Below are 20,387 nucleotides of genomic sequence, written 5' to 3'. Positions count from 1 at the left end.
TGCAAACAGTTTTCAGACGAATGAAAAAAATAGTGAACTCTTAACATGCACTTGTTCCACATGACTTTGACATGACTTTGTGACTAACACCATTTCTTGTCACGTGTCACTCCGAGACATCTTACAGGTCGCCCACCTGTTGTGGGTAGATGAGCAAAATTATCCACGCATGAAATACATTTGGATGAGGAGCTTGCGAACTGGATTCAGCCTTGTCGCATTTTGCGGGTGGCGGGTGCTAGTTTCACACCCTGGCCACTGTTTAATATATTTGGTGACTTCCCAGATCCATGGTTTTGCCATTTCCCGATATTGTCGAACATTGTCTGTTCGCAATCGGCATCAGGATCTTTGTAAGACATCGTCGATATCCGACTACATCGTCCAATCGCCCAGCCCTTTGTCAGTTCGAACCAGTCTAGCCATTCTCTGTTGACCTCTCTCATCAACAAGGCATTTCTATCCACAGAACTGCCGCTCACTGGATGTTTTTTGTTTTTGGCACCATTCTGTGCATTCCCGCACAACGAGCCACGTGAAAAGATGCCAGATTGATGATCTTAGAAGTGGAGGAAACTGAGACTTGTGCTCTGCCACCCGGATTGAGGTGAGTAACCACGCCACCACAAGGACCTACTAAGTAGTGGGAATTAGACATTCCAAATTGGGAGAAAAGGGGGTAAATATAAAAATAAAAAAATAAAAATTTAAAAAATGTAAATAAAAGAATTTGTCTGGCTTGCCATTTGATACGAAATAAAAAAATCTGGGTCCTTTTAGTACCCTATTTATAAGATGGCATTTATGTTAAAGCCAGTACAGCGTTGCCTTTGAAACATCATTTGTCCTTGACCGCTGCTATTCTGTTGTCTTAATAACAGTCCCTTCAGATGTATTGTAATGAAGCATTAGCTATTACTCTTGGAAAAGCCAAGAGCCTCTTAGACAGGCACAAGACTCTGTCCTGACACACAGTATAGAGTATCCATCTATCTCCAATCAAGGCTTCTTTTGCCTTTCTGCAAGTTCAAGGGCTTTCTACTGATAACTGGGATGCAGGAAATCAGTGCTCAATCAGGGAACGTATGGACAGCAGTGGGCAACTCAGATGGCTGTTGAGCTCAGCAAAACATACAGTATATGCACACCAACACATACACACCTGCTGACACATGCACACATACAGAGTCAATGTAAAACCTAATAACCAGAAATCTGTATTCTTATTACCTTGAGCTCAGCAGGACTTGGAGAAGGTGGTGGGGTGTCTGTATTTTGCTCTGGACTGCTCGTCTCGATCACTGTAAAATAGGAATTATGTAGTTAGTACAGTTCTGGACAGGGTCACAAATTAACTAGGATTCAGGTCAAAAACGTCACCAAAAGTGACAATGATGCACCAGATATTTCAAATATGGGGGGGGGGGGGTAAAAAAATGCTCCCATAATGAATTGCTCTATTTTCCAGTATTTTAACATTTTATATTTCTTAACAGCAGTGGTGTACTTTACTGTTACTGTAGACTGCGTAATCTGCATATAGAGAGCTGCGGAACTGCAACTTTGTACATATCGTAAATGGGTCATTCCTACAATTCTGTGACATTTTATTTTTGAAGCTTTTGAAAAATAAAACATACTTTTACATGTTTCTTCATGTTATATCATTACAGGGACATATTAAAGATTGTATTAGTCATACTGGTCAAGCTAAATTACTAAAAAATTCAAATGTCCATCCAGTTAAATGGGCAGCATCAGGGTGGACAATAACAGGGTGGACATTCAGTGCTTTTGTAAACTAATATTTATGACTTTATTTCTGTTAACATAAATACTGTATATTGACATTTTAAAATTATACTAATTTCCCATATATCTTCCCATAATAGGGTGAACATGTTATGCTTGACCACATATGACTAACACCGCAAAATAAAGGAAAACATAAATAAAACATTAGAGTTATATACTTCAAATAACCCAAAGTAATTTTGCAGAATGGCTCATGTGCACCTCCAGAGTGTGTGATGTCATTTCCTAACACATATCTTCAATGAAAGGTCATGGTATCATGACATAACAGGATGCGCAATAAATCAAGGGACACAAAAAAATCTCCACTATCTGTGCTAAAATTACACATTTACCACAAATGAATACATGTTCGTGAGAGAATGTAACACTAAACACTTAACTGTATGGGGGAAAAATAGAAATCCAATGATTTATTATTTATTTTTGTCAGAGATGTTTGACGTGCAGTTTTTGGGACATGAGGAAGTGACCACAGTCCACAGAAGTGTGTAACATTATAAAAAGACTTTTTTCTTTTTAACAAGCCTATCAAAATTATAATCGGGTGAAATTAAACAATATAAATACCACACGCACTTGTAATGGGGAGTTAAATATCAAATAATTGTAGGAATGACCAAAGGCGTAGATTTGGCTTGAACACTGGGGGGGGGGGGTTGCAGCGTGAAGCATTTACATGTTTCCATTGATCATGGTAATGGGGGCATTGTACTTGCTTGTTTTGATCATTGGGGGGATCACCCCATCCCCCCTGGAAACTACGCCCCTGCGATAGGCCCATATTTACAGGCGTTCCTGCGCGAGACGCTGCTTTACATTGAAAAACAGTGTGGACAGACGCAAAAAGGTGTTCAGTGTGAACATCCCCTGCTAAACTTAAAATGAAAAATGCTTTAATACGACCAGGAAGAGAGAAAGAGCTTAACATGAAAATAGTCTATTACTCATTGGATTAGTGTCATTGTTTTGGCAGTAAATAATGTTTATCATAAGGGAAATGTAAGAAAATCATGTTAAGTGTTTTAACTAAACCTGTACTTCTGTACTTTTATTTTGAATTAATGCATTAATGCAGTTTTTCTTACCTCTCTCTCTGACATATGCAATAAAATGTTATGGCATGTCATGAAAGGGTGCGTTTACTGGTGTTTTAAAATCCCAATGGGGGAAACAATTAACATTCACTCGAATGCTGTATGATTTTGACAAAATGATCTTGCTTCTGGCAGAAAACACGACAGAAGACGTCCACTGATTGTCACTGATCTTTCCCCCATTCATTTCTGTCAAATGTAGCATCCATGTAAAGCAACATCCGATATCTCATACAACTCATGCGAAAGGTGTGCAAAATGTGGGTGTTTCAGGTCCATTTCTCTCCATTTGTGGAGTGGTGGTGGTGTAGTGGACTAAAGCACATAACTGGTAATCAGAAGGTTGCTGGTTCGATCCCCACAGCCACCACCATTGTGTCCTTGAGCAAGGCACTTAACTCCAGGTTGCTCCAGGGGGATTGTCCCTGTAATAAGGGCACTGTAAGTCGCTTTGGATAAAAGCATCTGCCAAATGCATAAATGTAAATGTAAATTTGTGAAACATTCTCAGCAGTTTGGGTGTGTGAGGCTAAAATAAAAAAATTTCGTTTCACAAAACAGCATCCAAAACAGTAAAAGCAGCAAAACAAGTGGGTATACCGAGGGTATATGCAAATACTGATCCTTAGAAGTCATTATAGGCAAACAGCCCTGGGAAAAAAGCATACGTACACCACTGCTTAACAGTATATTCAAGATCTTCTGTCTAATTATGGGTTTAGAATGAGTTTAGTGCCTCTGCATTTTTTATAGCTACTTTTGTGTTTGATGTTAGTTTGATTTTATAGGTAACAGTCATAATTGTTCAGTTTGGGAATTTATTTAAATTAAAGTATTAGACAAAAATAAAAAAATACCCTCATAAATGGGAAAACATCCACCTAAAAATATTTACTATTTAATATTTATTATTTAAAATATTTACCCTTCATAACAAAGTACATTTCTGACAATGGTTCTGGTCCTCTAATGTGATTGGACAAAGGGCATTACAAGAGTGGCAATATTTAGTATAACAGCACTAGGATGCTTCATTATTTCTGTCACTCCACTTGTCTGTGTTTGCAGCATTCCAGTCAGATCAGTCTCTACACTGTTTGGTGACACACAATGGTTGGTACTATTTTGGCTTCGTTTGGAACTATTTTCATTAGCAGAGAAAAAGTAGACAAAATAATTGGATGTATTATGTCTAAAATGTAAGTAAGTCAATATAAAATTCTTACTGACAGATACTTCATATAAACACTTTCCTCGTTTCTATGGCTGAATCACAGCTAAGCTGATATTTAGTACAACAGCACTTACTTGCCAACTTAAATATACAGTTGAAAACCAATGAGCGGCAACATGATCACACAGGAAGTTGGTATGTTGTTTCCGAAAGTTGGAGGTTTGGAGGTTGCATTTTTCCCTCTAACATTAAATATTTAATCCACTGATGGTTCGGTTAAGTTTTGGGGGTTTGGGGTGGGGGGTAAGGTTCATAAAATAACCATTCCTCTTCACTGTATTACATCCTGTACAGCTGAAAACAACCCGCTTTATAACGCACTTTTGGCGCCCCCTCTGTGTATATTTCGAATGGAAAATGTAGCTTTGGCCACTGGGGGCAGTGTTTTTAGCTACAGAAAAGTCAACCTACTGTTTCCGATTTCATTGTGAGATCAGTTTGTGAGTGGGGAATGTAGGCTAATGCTTTTTTAAAAAGTTACTTTTAAAACAATTTTGCTACAATAAAAAAAATTCATACCGTGGAAACGGTACAACCCTTACTTGATTTAGTCCTTGCCTTGCGAGCCAGAGCCACAAGAAGTTCATTCTGCACCTATTAAAAGAAAAAAATTGTGCCATGGTTCTTCAGAGAATCAAACATCTGCTACTCAAACCAAGCCTTACAAAAACCAAGCTTTACTGAATGCACATACTGTAATACTGTAGTTTGCTCTATATTATTCTAAACCTGCTGCTTGAGAAAGGAATTCTTCAGTGAGCTCTTTCTTCTTTTTTAGAAGAAAAAAATCTTCTAAACTGTTAAACGTAGCTTAATCAATTTTAGAAGACATCTCTAACGCAATGAATTTACATTCATGTGCTCAGCACTACATTTTAGATCTATTTTATTCTGGGTGACTCATACTTGGAAGTTTTTAGCATAGTATAGGTAAATGTTCTGTTCTTTAACAATCACTGTCTTTGATTTCTAAACTACCATACAATATTTTTGAGTATGAAGACTTAGGGCCAGATTATGGATCCATGACTGGAGGCTCATGTCAGTCTGAGGCCACACTGGCCAGTCCATAATCCAGCCCTGTGAAAACTGACTCAAAACTGTATATGGATCTATTTGTGTTCTGACTGCACTCTTACCAAATCCATGTATTCTGAAGTAGTGACAAATCTCTGAGCACATGGGCACATTATGGGCATATTATGAACACAAATATATCCTATCCATCAAGCATCTAAAAAGGAAATATCACTCAGTTATGAAGGGCAGTCCATCTGCTCTCTGACAATGGTAGGCCTGTGCTTTAGTAAACCAGGTGCGTATCAGTAAGTAATGAAGATGTTTAACTGTGCTTAGTGGCCCATAAACACTACATGCCCTATGGGCCATCTGATGTGGCAGCTTCCGGCCTGATTGTACAGACTCTGGAGGATGACAAATGGAGCTGGACTGGGAAATGTGCAACAGTGACCCTGCACAGGCCAAATACAAATGCTCACATTAACCCTCAGAGACCCACTGTAGCAGAATTGCAACATTTAAAGCAATTATATATATATATATATATATATATATATATATATATATATATATATATATATATATATATATATACACCAAAGGTTTTACACCCAGGAAAAAAAAAGTACTTTCACAATTATGTTTAAAATTATAGATGGTAGTCTAGATGGCCAAGAAAAAGCTATTTTGTTCTACATGAGGGTGGTCCCTCGTAATGTATTTTTACAATACCATTGAATAGGTCTCAGTTTAAAGTCCATCACGTATGCGTTAAAGCTATTCAATAGCAATAGCAGTTGCTCGGCTGGCGAAGAATAATCAGAATACACAGATACTTTTTTTTTAATGGCCGTCAATGAAGAAAGATTCTTAACAATGGTATAGATATCCATAATGCTATAGTTATGGTATCTATCAGCACTGCCAACTGGACCATGCTAACCAAACCTTAACCCCTTGAGTGAAACATACAAAAAAAAAAAAAAAAAAAAAAAGAATATATATATATATATATATATATATAAGTGCACCTTTAACCCACTACCTGAAAGAGAGAAACTCAATTACATATTTGAAGATCATCTTAAATTCAATTACGTATTTGGTTAGAGGTCATGCTCTAAATCCTATATTTATTGAATGTGTTGAAATGTAAAACAGCCACAACCACTAGCTATATGGTAAATGTATAGCCCTTTGATGAAGCCATCAAAACGAGCATGTCAAATGTTTAGCTGAACACAGCAATTCAAATGTTCAGGTGAAATTTATTGTGAGCATCATCAGTTCCCCAGGGTGTCCGAAGCAAATGCCGACCTTCTCAGAATCACAGAAAATGGCTTTATATTTCTGTTTCCAAGGTGACTGCAGGTGCTCGGGCCACCTTGAGGAGAGGTTCTGCAACATTACCTTAATGGCTGGAAGCGAAGCATGTGCCACATGGCCACAGTAATGTACTGATTCAGCCATTACACCAGAGCTGCTGGCTCTCAAATGGACAAAGCACAGGTGTAACAGTTTCTGTGCACGTAAAAAAAAATGTCTGCACTAAACCACTAAACATTTATATTGTGGTTCAAAGAGTAACTTAAAAGCTGGGAAAATCTAGTTGTCATTAGATGTTTATATAAAACCTTCAACAAAATTACAAAATTAAAGAGTTGGAAATGATAAAAGCTCATTAGTAGCAGTTAGTATGGAGACAGTAAAAGCAATAGTTTTCTTACCGTTGAGGTGAGATGCTCCAATGCTCTCATTTGAAGAACAGAATTACAAACATCTGAAGTTTTCGGTGTGTTTTCTGTACAGCTAAAGACCAATATAAACCACAACGTCATATCAGTCAAGTGTATAGTTTCAAGAACAGACAACCAACTCTTACAAAACGTTACCATTGAATTACCTTTTTTTTTTTTTTTTTTTATACACTACCACGGTTTTTACACTTCATACTACTGTGATGGTAATATAAATAGCATGGTTTATGAACATGGTAACTGCAGTAGGCAGCGCCATGGTATACTGTATTTCAAAGTATCATGGTATGACCATAATAACATACTGTACCATAGTCGTGCCACAGTACTTTTTTGTAAAGGTAAAAAATAAATAAATAAATAAATAAAAATGTAATTGTGGTACTGAACAGTTAAAACTGCAAATCATTAGCTACTCTGGTCAACAGAGATTTGCTGACACTGACGGGGATGGCTACCACTATTTATCAATCTGGAGAAGCCTGGAAAAATATATTCTTTCTAAAGACGGTCTTCCTGTCCTGATAAAGCCACTCAGACAGCACCAACATCAGACAGGAAATGATGCAGAGAGACACAGCCTATAGACTTCCACTTACGTCCATTGACCCCCTGCTTACGTACTGTTTTCCAAAGAGCTAAATGTCACTGATCGGGGCGAATGAGGCAAAATACTGTATCTCAGCGATGACCAACCAGGGGTAAAAAGATTTTGCTTTTGCTTTGTTGAATATATAAAAATAATTGGTAACACTTTACAGTAAGGTTCTATTTGTTAACATCAGTAAATGTATAAGTTATCATGAACTAACAATGTATAACAATGTACAATTTATTTTTTACAGCATTTATTAATCTTTAAGTTAATTTATAAAACATACAATTGTAAGTACATGTTAGTTAACAATGTATCAACTGTTAACATTAATGTATGTTTGTCATTAACATTAGCCAAGATTAATGAAATGGTGTAAAAGTATTGCTCATTGTTAGATCATGTTAACTAATGCTAATCATCATCCCATCTTCTCATATTCAGTTCCGTTTTAAGAAAATAAAACAAAATGCAAAACAAAATGTGACAGGTTTGGTTCACTTATAGGTTATATTTCATTTATTTCATTAAATTTGACTGTACAAAAGCAGCAAATGACTTTTTTTAAATGTCACATCTGGTTTTCATGTATAAATACATTTGCCCTTATAAGGTCTTGCTTTTGTGAAAATTTCAGAACTGATAGACACACAAGTTCAGGTGTCTTATTAAAGCTACTTGGTCAGTTTTTCAACTATGGTATTAATAGTTTTTAGTTTAAAAGTGCATCATTGTAATAATTTTACATGGACTGTTTACCCAAAATGAAAAATCTATCGTCATTTAGTCACCTTCGTGATTTTCTAAACCTGTATGACTTTCTTTATTCCGTGGAACACAAAAGATGTTAGGCAGACTTACTGTTCAGCCTCTGTCACATTTACTTTAATTACATCCTTTTTTCATACAATGAAAGGGAATGGTGACTGATACTGTAAGTCCCTAATAGCGTTTGGCAAGTTACAAAAAAAAGTAATCCACTAAAAATGACTAACTACTACTCCTAAATTATAATTGCTTTACTGATTACTTAATTTAAAAGTAATCACATTACTAATTACTTTTAAATAATCTAAAAACCTTGTCATAATAATTTTTTTATTTTTCCGCTCAACAAATTCAAAATAATGTCTATTTTCTCCTTGTTCATTGTTGCACACCCTGTTACAGAAACGCAGATGTACAGATGAACATATGAATTCGCTTTTTCTTTTCTTTTTTTCTTTTCTCCCCTTTTCTCCACAATTTGGCATGCCCAATTCCCAATGCACTCTGATTCCTCATGGTGGCGTAGTGACTCGATCCATGTGGCGGACGACGGATATCCGTTGCCTCCGCTTCTGAGACAGTCAACCCACGCATCTTATCACGTGGCTTGCTGAGCGTGTTACGGCGGAGACTTAGCACGTGTGAAGGCTCACTCTATTCACCGCGTCATCCATGCACAACCCACCACGCGCCCCACCAAAAGCGATTTTCACCTTACAGTGACCACAATGAAGTTAACCCATTTGACTCTACTCACCCTAGCAACCGGGCCGACTGGTTGCTTTGGAAGTCTGGCTAGAGTCACTCAGCACACCCTGGATTCGAACTTGCAATTCCAGGAGTGGGAGTCAGTGTCTTTGCTTGCTGAGCTACCCAGGCCCCCTATGAATTCACATTTTATCTGTATTACACTTCAATAATATTATTTTAGAAAAATTTGCAACCCAAGTAATGTACTTAAAAGTAATTACTTTCATTGAAATTCAGTAACTAATCTGACTACAAGAATTTAAAATGTAATGCATTACACTACTTTTGTGCCTAAAAGTAATTAGATTACAGTAACAAATTACTTTGTAATTCAATTACACCCAATACTGGTCCCTAATATTCTGCCCTTTTGTGTTTCACAGAACAAAGTCATATGGGTATGGAATCTGTATAAAGGTAAGTAATTGTGGACATCATTTCCATTTTTGGTTGAGCTCTCCTTTTTATAAGAACATACTAAATGATTAAAAGGAACTCATTTCTGGTTTGTTGTCGATGAAGGGGTACTTGAGCCTTACTGATGGCGCTGTGGGGATACATGAGGCAAAAAAGGTTGGAAAACACAGAGCCATCAATAATGTTGAAAAACTTGAGATAGCAAGACAGCGACAAAGCACCAAAGAAAAAACAAAGGGAAAGAGAAAAAGTGCAGAGGCAGTGAGGGAACACACAGACAGCCTGCATCATACACGGACATGTTTGTAAGCTGAAGAGATGTGCTTTGACAGAAGTGGAAGGTCAGAGGGAGAGCTCTGTGCAGTGGTGCGACCCTCAGAACAGGTTGGGTATGTCTGAATATCTGAGAGTGAGACAGACGGAGCCTGGAGCAACATCACTCTTCTTTTAATGTCCTGCACTCTGTGGTGTGTTGTCACGTAGACATCTGCTGGTAAAGTCTGGATCAGCAGCTCACATTACTGCATTGGTATGCTCAAATATTGCTCCTGACTGATGTCTCTAAATTACATTTCCCTGCCACATTTATCCCTTGCATTACAAATTGGGTCCTAGGTACTAGAGATCATCACTTATAATAGTACTGTAGTTCTGCCTAATGTGCTTCAGAACAGTGCTACAAGATTCCAAGTCAGGAAAAACAATAAAAGAGGTATAGTACATCCTTTTTATATATGTTTATTTTTAACTCACTTTAGGTAATCATTAAGGGCTGTTGACAGGACCAGGCACGTTCTATTAGCACTAGATGGTAAATTAAAAGCTATGAAGTTTAACAATTCAGGGAGACAATGTCTGTGATGACCTTCAAGCTCAGAAAATTACAATAGCATTAAGCTTTTTTTGTGTAAACGTGTGCTCACCATCTGTGGGTTCCAGCTCGGAGCTGAACGTGAGGCAGCTGTTGCAGGAGCAGATGCACTGCACTCTGCCAGTTGGCCTGGTTTCTGAAATCACAGCTCTGAGCCTCACATTCTTCAAAAGTGAACTGGTACAAAGACCTAGAGTCCTTGAATCCATCCTGCTGCTCCACTGGACACAAAATAGGGTTTAAAGTTAAAGATCACCCTGCTGGACAAAAAACCAGCATAAGCTTCCAACCTGGTCAGACTGGTTCAGCTGGCTGGTTTTAGAGAGGTTGTGGGTCAAACTGGGTTAAGGTTTTTTTTTTTTTTTTTTTTTTTTCCAGCAGGGCTGTTCTACTAAAATCTTTAAAGCAAGCATAGACAAGCCATATTTAAAGGGATAGTTCACCCAGAAATGAAAATTCCCTCATCATTTACTCAACCTCATGCCATTCCAGACATGTATGACTTTCTGTCTTCTGCAGAACACCAATGAAGATTTTAGAAGATTATCTCTGCTCTGTAGGTCCATAAAATGCAAGTGAATGTTGACCAAATCTTTGAAGCTCCAAATGCACATAAAGGCAGCATAAAAGTAATCCAAAAAACTCCAGTGGTTTAATCCATGTCTTTGAAGCGATCCAATTGGTTTTGGGTGAGAACGGACCAAAATGTAACACATTTTTTACAGTACATTTTGCCATTGCAGTTTTTAGGCACGATTATGATTTCAAGCTCAATTACACTTCCTAGAACTTGACGCATGCGCAGAGTTCTAGGTGGCACTAAGAAGTGTAATTGAGTTTGAAATCATGATCGCAAGGGAGACTGCAGATGTCAAGATTAATTGTGAAATTTTTTTTATATTTTGGTCTGTTCTCATCCAAAACCGTTTGGATCCCTTCAAAAGACATGGATTAAACCACTGGTGTCATATGGATTACTTTTATGCTGCGTTTATGTGCTTCTTGCCGCTTCAAAGTTTTGGTCACCATTCACTTTCATTGTGTGGACCTACAGAATTGAGATATTCTTCTAAAAATCTTCATTTGTGTTCTGCAGAAGAAAGTAAGTCTGGGATGGCATGAGGGTGAGTAAAAGGATTTTCATTTTTGGGTAAAATATTATTTTAAATGTATATATCTCTAACAGTGATGTAGTAATAAATCACTAATTATTTAAAGTACCAGTATTCTTTTCTGGTCGGACACTCCATAGGGAGCTTGGATGTATTAAAGATTCAAACTGTATATAACGCTTTATCAAAAATTCACCCAAACTATAGCCACACCATCTGCTTGTGCTCATTTGTACACTGAAGAAACAGTCCAATAATTCAAAGCAAGAGTTGTGTCTCATCTGTTTACCTGAGAGCAAAATGCCCAAGTCCAGGAGAATGTTCCAGATTCTGGAAGCTATTGCCCTGTTCTGTATAAATTCACAGTGATCCATCAGCCATTCCACCAGCTCCAGACCGATATATGTCCTCCTAGTGGGCCAGATGAACACAGGAAGACTTTACATAATTTATATGAGCAAGTTACAAACAAAAATGTTACCCAAAATAAAAGTGATCAGAAAATGTTAATGCTCTGCAAACATTTTTACATGATATTATTTTGGTGACTGTTTAAAAAAAAAACAAAAAAAAAAAAAAACTATAATGCAAAGAAAAATGTACAGTGAGCTGAAAACTACTGCAAAATAAACACAAAAAAGGTGATCAGGACCCAATGCAAAGTGGAACAGCCAATTCCAGAGATCAATGTAATAAAAAGCAGTTAATGACAAGTTGTGCGATTCTGTTCACTTAGTATCCCATTGACTGGAGAGAATTGTACTGCATGTCACTTTGGAAATTTCGATTACTTTCTTCATGAGTCTCATGTTACATTTCTAACTTACAGTGTGTCTGAATTAGGGCTGCACTATTATGATTATTTCCCTTGATATTGTAATTGCGATTAGTTTCTATAAATAAAATTTACATTAAAATACTTATTTGGGGTGGATCAACTCCATACCACATTCTTGACATTGGCTACACATCTAAAACAAGCTAAGAACGGTGTTCTTGAATGACTTTATTGCTGTTTTATACATCAGTAAATCAATACTAGTTACCTTAACGGTCAACTTTACATTGGCCTTCTTAGAATAAAAAGCAAAGCTGTTATTCACATTTTTAATAAATCATACACAGAAGTGTGCAATGGATATGTCTCTGCTTGGTTAAAATTATCAACCACTGCCAAAACATATGTTTAATAGAAAATTAAATGGAAAATTTGATGAAACATGAGTAGACCTACATGGACTGCTATACCTGACACTTTTCACGATTAGTTAATTGTGGCAGTTGTAACTGTAATCTCGATTATTTATTTGAATAACTGTGCAGCCCTATTCTGAATTGTTCATATTCAAAATTATTTCCTGTGTCTTTTTGTATTAGTATTTCACTAGAGTATTAGAATGACAGATTAGCATTTGCAACATGTTATGGTAAACATAAATGTATGTGACACTCTCCCCTTGTATTAAGGCTATAGTTTATCTATCACAGGAAAACAGTGTATTATGTTGAAATTTACCTGATGATTCTTGCCAGTTTAATATGTGCTTTCCAGTTATCCTGGCCAGTGGATAAGCAAGCATTCCTGAGTGCTCGGCCAGCACATGGCACATTTTTCACACAAGCCTCAACAACACACAAAGAACATTCTTAAAGTCATGATAAACTGGAAAGATTTTTATAAAAAAAACGCTGCCAGCAATGCAGACAGGAACAACATGGAGGCATAATGCAACAAAAACCAATGACGATACACACTAACAGCAATGTTAACATGAAATGTTTTAATAAATGATTCTTAAAATGCATTTAATTTATTTAATAATTTATTTCATGTATTATTTAATAACACATTTTAAAAAACATTTCAATAAAAAACTATGGATCAGTTGGATCGGAAAGTGAATGAAAAGTAGCCATTAAGTGGCCATGGTAACTCCGTCACTGTTTGAAAAGCATGCCAGGACACCTCATGAAGTTGGCTGTAGCTAGGCAAAGAGTGGCAAAGGGTGACTTTTAAGAAGCTAAAATTTCATTTTTTTATTTGTTAAACATTTTAGGTCACTACATAATTCCCATACTTTAATTTGTGTTGTTTAATAGTTTTGACGACTTTACTACTTTTTATAGGCCACGTCCACACTAATCCATTTAAGTTTGAAACCTTCAGTACGTTTTCAGTTTCCTAACGTCATTGTTTTCATTGTGTTCTACTGTGGATGAGAGATGTGAACTTAGCAAGATTCATGTGTTTTCAAATGAAAAGTGAATGTAAGCCTTAAATGTGAAAAAAAGTAATAATAAAGAGGAGTAGGTGTGTTCCAACTTTTGACTGGCAGTATATAACATTTTTAACATGGATTTTAAAAAAGAACAAAAAACTAAAAATAATCCAAGAAATTCAGAAACTGTAGCTTGAAGCAGTTATACACTGCATGCCCAATTATTAGGCAAATTGCATTCCTCAGGATTAATTTTATTGTTGAACAAACACAATGCTCTCAGTCAATCCAAAATGTTATTGAACCTCAAACCTGAATGTTTAACAAAGGAACAGTGAGTTTTGTCTTTCTCAGGGTAATATATAAGTGTGCACAATTATTAGGCAACTAAATTACAAAAATAATTTCTCCCAACTCAATTGTTTATTCTCAATTTTTAGAGTAGGTGCAACAAATAAGTAACACAAAATGACAATTAAATAAAATGTTTGGCCTTTCAAAAATATTCAGTGACCACTATAGCCACCCTTCTTTTCAATAACTGCCATGAGCCTTTCATCCATGGAGTCTGTCAGTTTCTTGATCTGTTCATGATCAACTTTCCCTGAAGCAGCAAACACAGCCTCCCAAATGCTGTTCAAAGAGGTGTATTGTCTTCCCTCACTGTAAATCTCACATTTGAGAAGGGCCCACATGTTCTCAGTAGGATTTAAGTCAGGTGTGGAAGGGGGCCAAGTCATTATTTGGGCATCTTTGAGGCCCTTGCTGGCTAGCCAAGCAATGGAGTACTTGGATGCAAATGATGGAGCATTGTCCTGCATAAAGATCATGGCCTTCTTGAATGCTGAGGACTTCTTCCTGTACCACTGCTTGAAGAAAGTACTTTCCAGAAACTGGCAGTAGGTTTGAGAGATGAGTTTCAGTCCTTCTTCAACTTGAAAAGGTCCAACTAACTCATCCTTAATGATAGCAGCCCATACCAGTACCCCTCCTTCACCTTGCTGGCACCTGACTGGCACCTGACTCGAAGTGGTGCCCTGTGTCCATTAGTGATCCAGCTATGGGCCCATCCATCTGGTCCATCAAGGGTCACTCTCATTTCATCTCTCCATAAAACTTTGAAAAATCTGTCTTCATGTATTTCTTTGCCCAATCTTGACGCTTCAACTTGTGAATATATTCAGTGGTGGTCATGTTCAGCCTTCTTGACCTTGGTCATGTCTCTGAGCACTTGGCACCTTGTACTTCTGGACACTCCAGATAGGTTGCAGTTCTGGAATATGGTGGCATTGGAGGATAATGGGTTCCTGGTAGCTTCATGTTTAATTCTCCTCAAGTCTTTTGCAGTTAATTTGCACCTTTTCTTCTCCATGCGTTTTTTGCGCCCCAGTTGACTATTCGCAAAAAAACGTGATTGTCCGGTGGTCACGCCTCAATAGTTTAGCTATTTCAAGAGTATTGCATCTGTCTGAAAGGCATTTTACAATATTTGACTTTTCAGTGTCAGTAAAATCTCTTTTTTGGCCCATTTTACCTGAGGTAATGAAGCTGCCTAATAATTATGCACACCTTGATATAAGGTGTTAGTCACTTTCGCCACACCCTCCCTCATTACACAAATACATACCACCTGAAAATGACTGAATCCAATAAGCATTCAAGTTTATATGGTTTGGAGTTGGAAAATGTGCATGGAAACAATGATAAGATCAGAATACTCACTTGCCTAATAATTGGGCACGCAGTGTATATCCCACCCAAAAACAAGTGTTTATTGCAGACAATAGATAACATGTTTTATCCATCTACTGAAATGCATTTTGACACCACGAAACAACCAGATTTTCAAGTCTCTGAATGATTGAAAGTGATAGTGATGGGAAGTAAATGCCTTATATACCTTGTGTCTAGTCTGTCCTGAATTTGAACAGTGGATGGACTCAGGTGGCGGCTTCTGAGATTTAATCTATAGCATGGGAAGAAAAGAGGTTAGACATCTAAAAAACAATAAAAGCTCTGTCTTCAGACAATACACTCTGTCTACTATAGTTTATCTTAAAACATCTGCTATGAAGATTACATGCAGGAGTTCTTTAAGATTACCATCATGTCTAGCTTTTCTAAACTGTCTAATTCAACTAAAACATTTGACAAAAAACAAAATATCAGATTGGGTGAAACATCCATTTAATAGTGATAACACCTGCTAGAACATCTACAGATAACAATATGTGCTTTAGCTAGTTAAAAGAATATATATTATTGGCTAATTATTAAATAAAGGCAATTTACACAGCCGAGTTCAGCCTACTCTACTCTGTGTCTGCTCAAAATTCTGTGTAAAGCCGCAATGGTGCATAAAAGCCAGACTAAATGATGCCTGCTCTGACCCACCTCAGCCTCTAAAATCAAAGGCAGTTCTGATGCTGCTTTGGTTATTTGTAAATGAAATGCAGCATCAGATCAGCCTTTTTTGTTGTCATGATAGAGAATATTTACCATAATTTAGGTTTATATTTAAAATTATAACTTCATAATTTCATTCACCTCATATTTCTGTATTCATAATTGGGCCTGGCCAGTACCTGGAAGTGGTATTAGGGAAGTCAGCAGGAGGTGCTCACCCTGTGGTCTGTGTGGGTCCAAATGGCCCAGTATAGTGACGTAGACACTATACTGTAGTGATGGGAAGATCGGATCATTTTACTGACTTGAATCTTTGAGTCTCGTTCAGCAAAACGAACGAATCTTTATTCAAGTCATACAATTAATTTCGTTCATTTGAGCCGAATTAAATTAAAATGTTACATTTTCAATAGCCAAATCCCCCCCAACACGTCTTCTTATGCACACTTTGATTATAGTCCCAATAAGGACAAATTATGAGAAACAGAAAGATTAGTTCACCTCTGGAATCTTCTTGTCAGAGTCGTTCGTTCTTTTGTCACTGCATAGCGTATATGGCTGTCACGTGACAAAAGAACGAACGACTCGGACCAGAAGACTCGAGAGGTGAACTAATCATTTCTGTTTCCTGTACAGCACCTATGCGGTTTTCACATAACAAACGAATGGAGGTTGCGCAATGCACATGCACGGCCAACACAAAATGAACCAATCACTCTCTGAGACTTCTCGTTCTTCTGAGTCACATAAAAGATTTGTTCAAAATGAACGAATAGTTCATGAACGACCCATCACTACTATACTAATACTATACTAAAAAAGCACCGTCTTTTGGATGAGATGTTAAACCGAGGTCCTGACTCTCTGTGGTCATTAAAAATCCAGGGGCACTTCTCATAAAGAGTAGAGGTGTATGTAGCCACATTCCCCCCATTGGCCCTTATCTATCATGGCCTCCTAATAATCTCCATCCCTGAATTGGCTACATCACTCTACTCTCCTCTAAACCAATAGCTAGTGTGTGGTGGTCATTCTGGCGCACTATGGCTGCCGTCGCATCATCCAGGTGGATGCTGCACACTGGTGGTGGTTGAGGAGATTCCCCCCAATGCTATGTGAAGTGCTTTGAGTGCCTAGAAAAGCGCTATATAAATGTAAGGAATTATTATTATTACATATTTAAAGCATGCATTTTTTATAACATTATTTTTGTGTAAATGCATTTATGCTACCTCTGAGCAGCATTAAGTATGCGACTTCAGATACAACTTCTGTGCCACCTTTGCAGTGTAAAGATGGCTTAATTCTAACCTGTACTGCCCTACAAAGCCAAAACACAGTAACTACACCAACACTGAGAAAAATGGCTTGTTAAATTTTCTTAATTGTAATGGATTATGCACGGTTTATAAAATATCACTGTTTTCTCTGATTCTGAGTATAATAAATAATCTGTAAATGGGCATATTATAGCCTAAGATTATAACTCAGTTTTAACAAAATGTGTAGTTAATAAAAGTGGCTTTGCAGGCCAGTGTACAGATTGAGTGATCTATAAAAAAAAAAAAGAAGTGACCACACAAGTATAAAGCTTTGTTAAAAGTGAAATAAATGCCTCAATTGTGTGTTCCACAGCTAATACAAGACTTCAAAAGCTGTTAGCATTGTGCCTCCAAAGAAACCAGAATACAACAATGCAAGAAAGCCTGATTGTCCATTACTCTTTGTGTACTTCAGCTAAATGACTCATGTGGGTTGTTGGAGAAACACAAAGCGAGTCATTTTTGCTGTCAGTGTAAACTACTGTTCCATGTCTAGAAAATGGTATATTGAAATGATGGAGGCATTTTTAATTCATATTATGTTTTAGATATTTACCTGTGTATAAGACAGATATTAGAAACGTACAAATTGTACAAATAAATAAATAAGTACTGTAGACATTTAAGTGAGTTTAATCTAAAACGTATTCCTATTTTCTTTAAGTCTCAAGCAGGAACTTAAACTAAAACTTCTTGTATATTTGCAATGCATTCAGTTTTTATGACTTCATATTCATTTAGAGACAACATGGAATATTTTGTACTTTTAAAGTCATGGCACCACTGCAGTCAGGCCCATAGATAATGGGGTGAAAGGTGTTAACAATTCTGGGGGGGGGGGTTGGGCAACAAATTTTTAATTATTTTTTTAATATGCAAGGGCCCCAGACCAATATACAGGCAGGGGGCCCAGAATTCCATACTTCGACCCTTACTAATGTGGACAGCTAAACAACATAAAGTTTATTAAAATGGTAAAGAAAGAAAGAAAGAAAGAAAGAAAAGTTGTGAGCATTTTTTAAAGAGACTTTATACAAATACTAACTTTAAATGCACCTAAGTACATTGTAGGCACTTTTAAATGTCTCAAAGTACACTCACAACTTCCAGGCTCTTTTTGAACTGAGTTTCATTCTTCTTCAGTAGGACAGGACGAAGGTCATTTATGCTGCTGTGATCTTTGAGGACTTTTCTCCAGCGCCAGCGTATGAGAGCACCCTTGACCACAGGCGGACTCTCAGCCTCCTCCATACCCGGAGGTCCGAGAAAGAATACAAATCACAACAGGTTGAGGGGAAGTTTTGATTCATGTGCCGAGATATCCTTTAGAATCTAAAGTTTACGTCACTGACGAATGATTAGTCGTCACAGGTGAGCAAATGAAATCGATAGAAGTATATAACCGGTCCGTACAGCGTTAGATCAGTCGACGTGCAGAGCTTCTGTAAAGACTGCAGACATCATGACAATGGAAGACATGTGAGTAAACAGAGGTGCGGGGTAGTGAAAGGTAACATGTCACATGACCTGAGTGGGCTGTACCTGTGAGATCACTGATAATAACACGTTTGGTAGTGTTAATGGGATGTATAAAATAAATGGTATTGCACATTCGTGTTGTCTAAACTATAGCATCAGACGCGACATTATCTAACCCCAGTCACACTTTGCATTGCATTTAAAAGTAATTAACTTGTAATTATATATATGCCACTGTGTACAACGGATGTAATTATGTAATCTATGACACTACTACTTAACAACTGTGGTCCATGTAGAGCAGTAAACTAAATATATTGGTGATTTTAAGTCTTTGTGTGCCTGTACGGTGTAATAAATTTGTTCTTTGGATTTGGTTTACAGTGACATCTGGTGGACACAGGGTGGAATTACAGAGCAACCCATACAGTTCACCCAAAATTAAAATTCTCGCATCATTTACTCACCCTCACGCCATCCCAGATTATTATAACTTTCTTTCTTCTGCAGAACACAAACGAAGATTTTCAGAAAAAATATCTCAGCTCTGCAGGTCCATACAATTAAAGTGAATGGTGACCAGAAGGTCTAAAAAGCACATAAAGGCAGCATAAAAGTAATCTATGTGTCCAGTGGTTAAATCCATATCTTCAGAAGCGATATGATAGTTTGGGGTGAGAAACAGATTCATATTTAAGTCCTTTTTTACTATAAATCTCCATTTTCAATTTAGCTTTCTTCTTCTTTTGTTTTTGGCGATTTACATTTTTTTGTGCATATCACCACCTATAGACCTTATTCACGATAGCGCCATTTTTTATTTTTAATGGGAATAACAATGAGGTTGTGAGGGATAGAAGTACAGTCTCTTCAATGGGCTGTACTGCAGTCTAAATTGTTTTTGGATCATTCCGCAGACAAAACATTGATACAATATCCGTCCAAGAACATTCAGTAGACATAAAACTTCAGACAACATGAGTTGTGGAAAATCAGATGTGATCTAGGAGCTTTACACAGCTTTATACCGTTCATGCCATTGAAGAGATGTAAGTCTATCCCTTACAGCCTCGTTGTCATTCCTATTAAAAATCAAAGATGGCCTAGCATGAATAAGGTCTGGGCAGGGAAGAGAATTTATAGTAAAAAAGATCTGTTTCTCACACACATCTATCATATAACTTCTGAAGAAATGGATTTAACCACTGGAGTCGTATGGATTACTTTTATGCTGCCTTTATATGCTTTTTGGACCATCAAAATTCTGGCCACCATTCACTTGCATTTTGATGACCTACAGTGCTGAGATATTATTCTTAAAATATGTGTTTGTGTTCTGCAGAAGAAAGGAAGTCATACACATCTGGGATGGCATGAGGGGTGAATAAATGATGGGAGAATTTTTATTTTTAAGTCCTTTTGGGTAGTTGACAAATAACATGGACAGTAACTTTTTTCAAAATGAAAACTGTATATATATATATATATGTATGTATGTATACACACAAGGTTGAGAGGGTTACTT

At 37.1% G+C, this 20,387-nt stretch overlaps 1 protein-coding gene across 1 annotated transcript in view; it reads right to left on the bottom strand.

Moving 5' to 3' along the window:
* Positions 1–18,782, bottom strand: part of LOC127454341 (rap guanine nucleotide exchange factor 5-like) — an 84,200-nt gene extending 65,418 nt beyond the window's left edge. The window contains exons 1-8 of the mRNA XM_051721472.1: positions 18,485–18,782; positions 15,556–15,621; positions 12,953–13,059; positions 11,726–11,847; positions 10,377–10,545; positions 6,894–6,975; positions 4,689–4,740; positions 1,231–1,301 (exon numbers count right to left, since the gene is read on the bottom strand). Of these exons, the coding sequence (XP_051577432.1) occupies positions 1,231–1,301; positions 4,689–4,740; positions 6,894–6,975; positions 10,377–10,545; positions 11,726–11,847; positions 12,953–13,059; positions 15,556–15,621; positions 18,485–18,634 (819 nt within the window). The 5' untranslated portion in view covers positions 18,635–18,782. The remainder of the gene's footprint in view (positions 1–1,230; positions 1,302–4,688; positions 4,741–6,893; positions 6,976–10,376; positions 10,546–11,725; positions 11,848–12,952; positions 13,060–15,555; positions 15,622–18,484) is intronic.
* Positions 18,783–20,387: the final 1,605 nt, after the last annotated feature.

The sequence above is a fragment of the Myxocyprinus asiaticus genome, chromosome 16, assembly GCF_019703515.2.
Source record: "Myxocyprinus asiaticus isolate MX2 ecotype Aquarium Trade chromosome 16, UBuf_Myxa_2, whole genome shotgun sequence".
Taxonomy (NCBI): domain Eukaryota; kingdom Metazoa; phylum Chordata; class Actinopteri; order Cypriniformes; family Catostomidae; genus Myxocyprinus; species Myxocyprinus asiaticus.
This window is presented reverse-complemented; position numbering and strand designations above follow the sequence as displayed.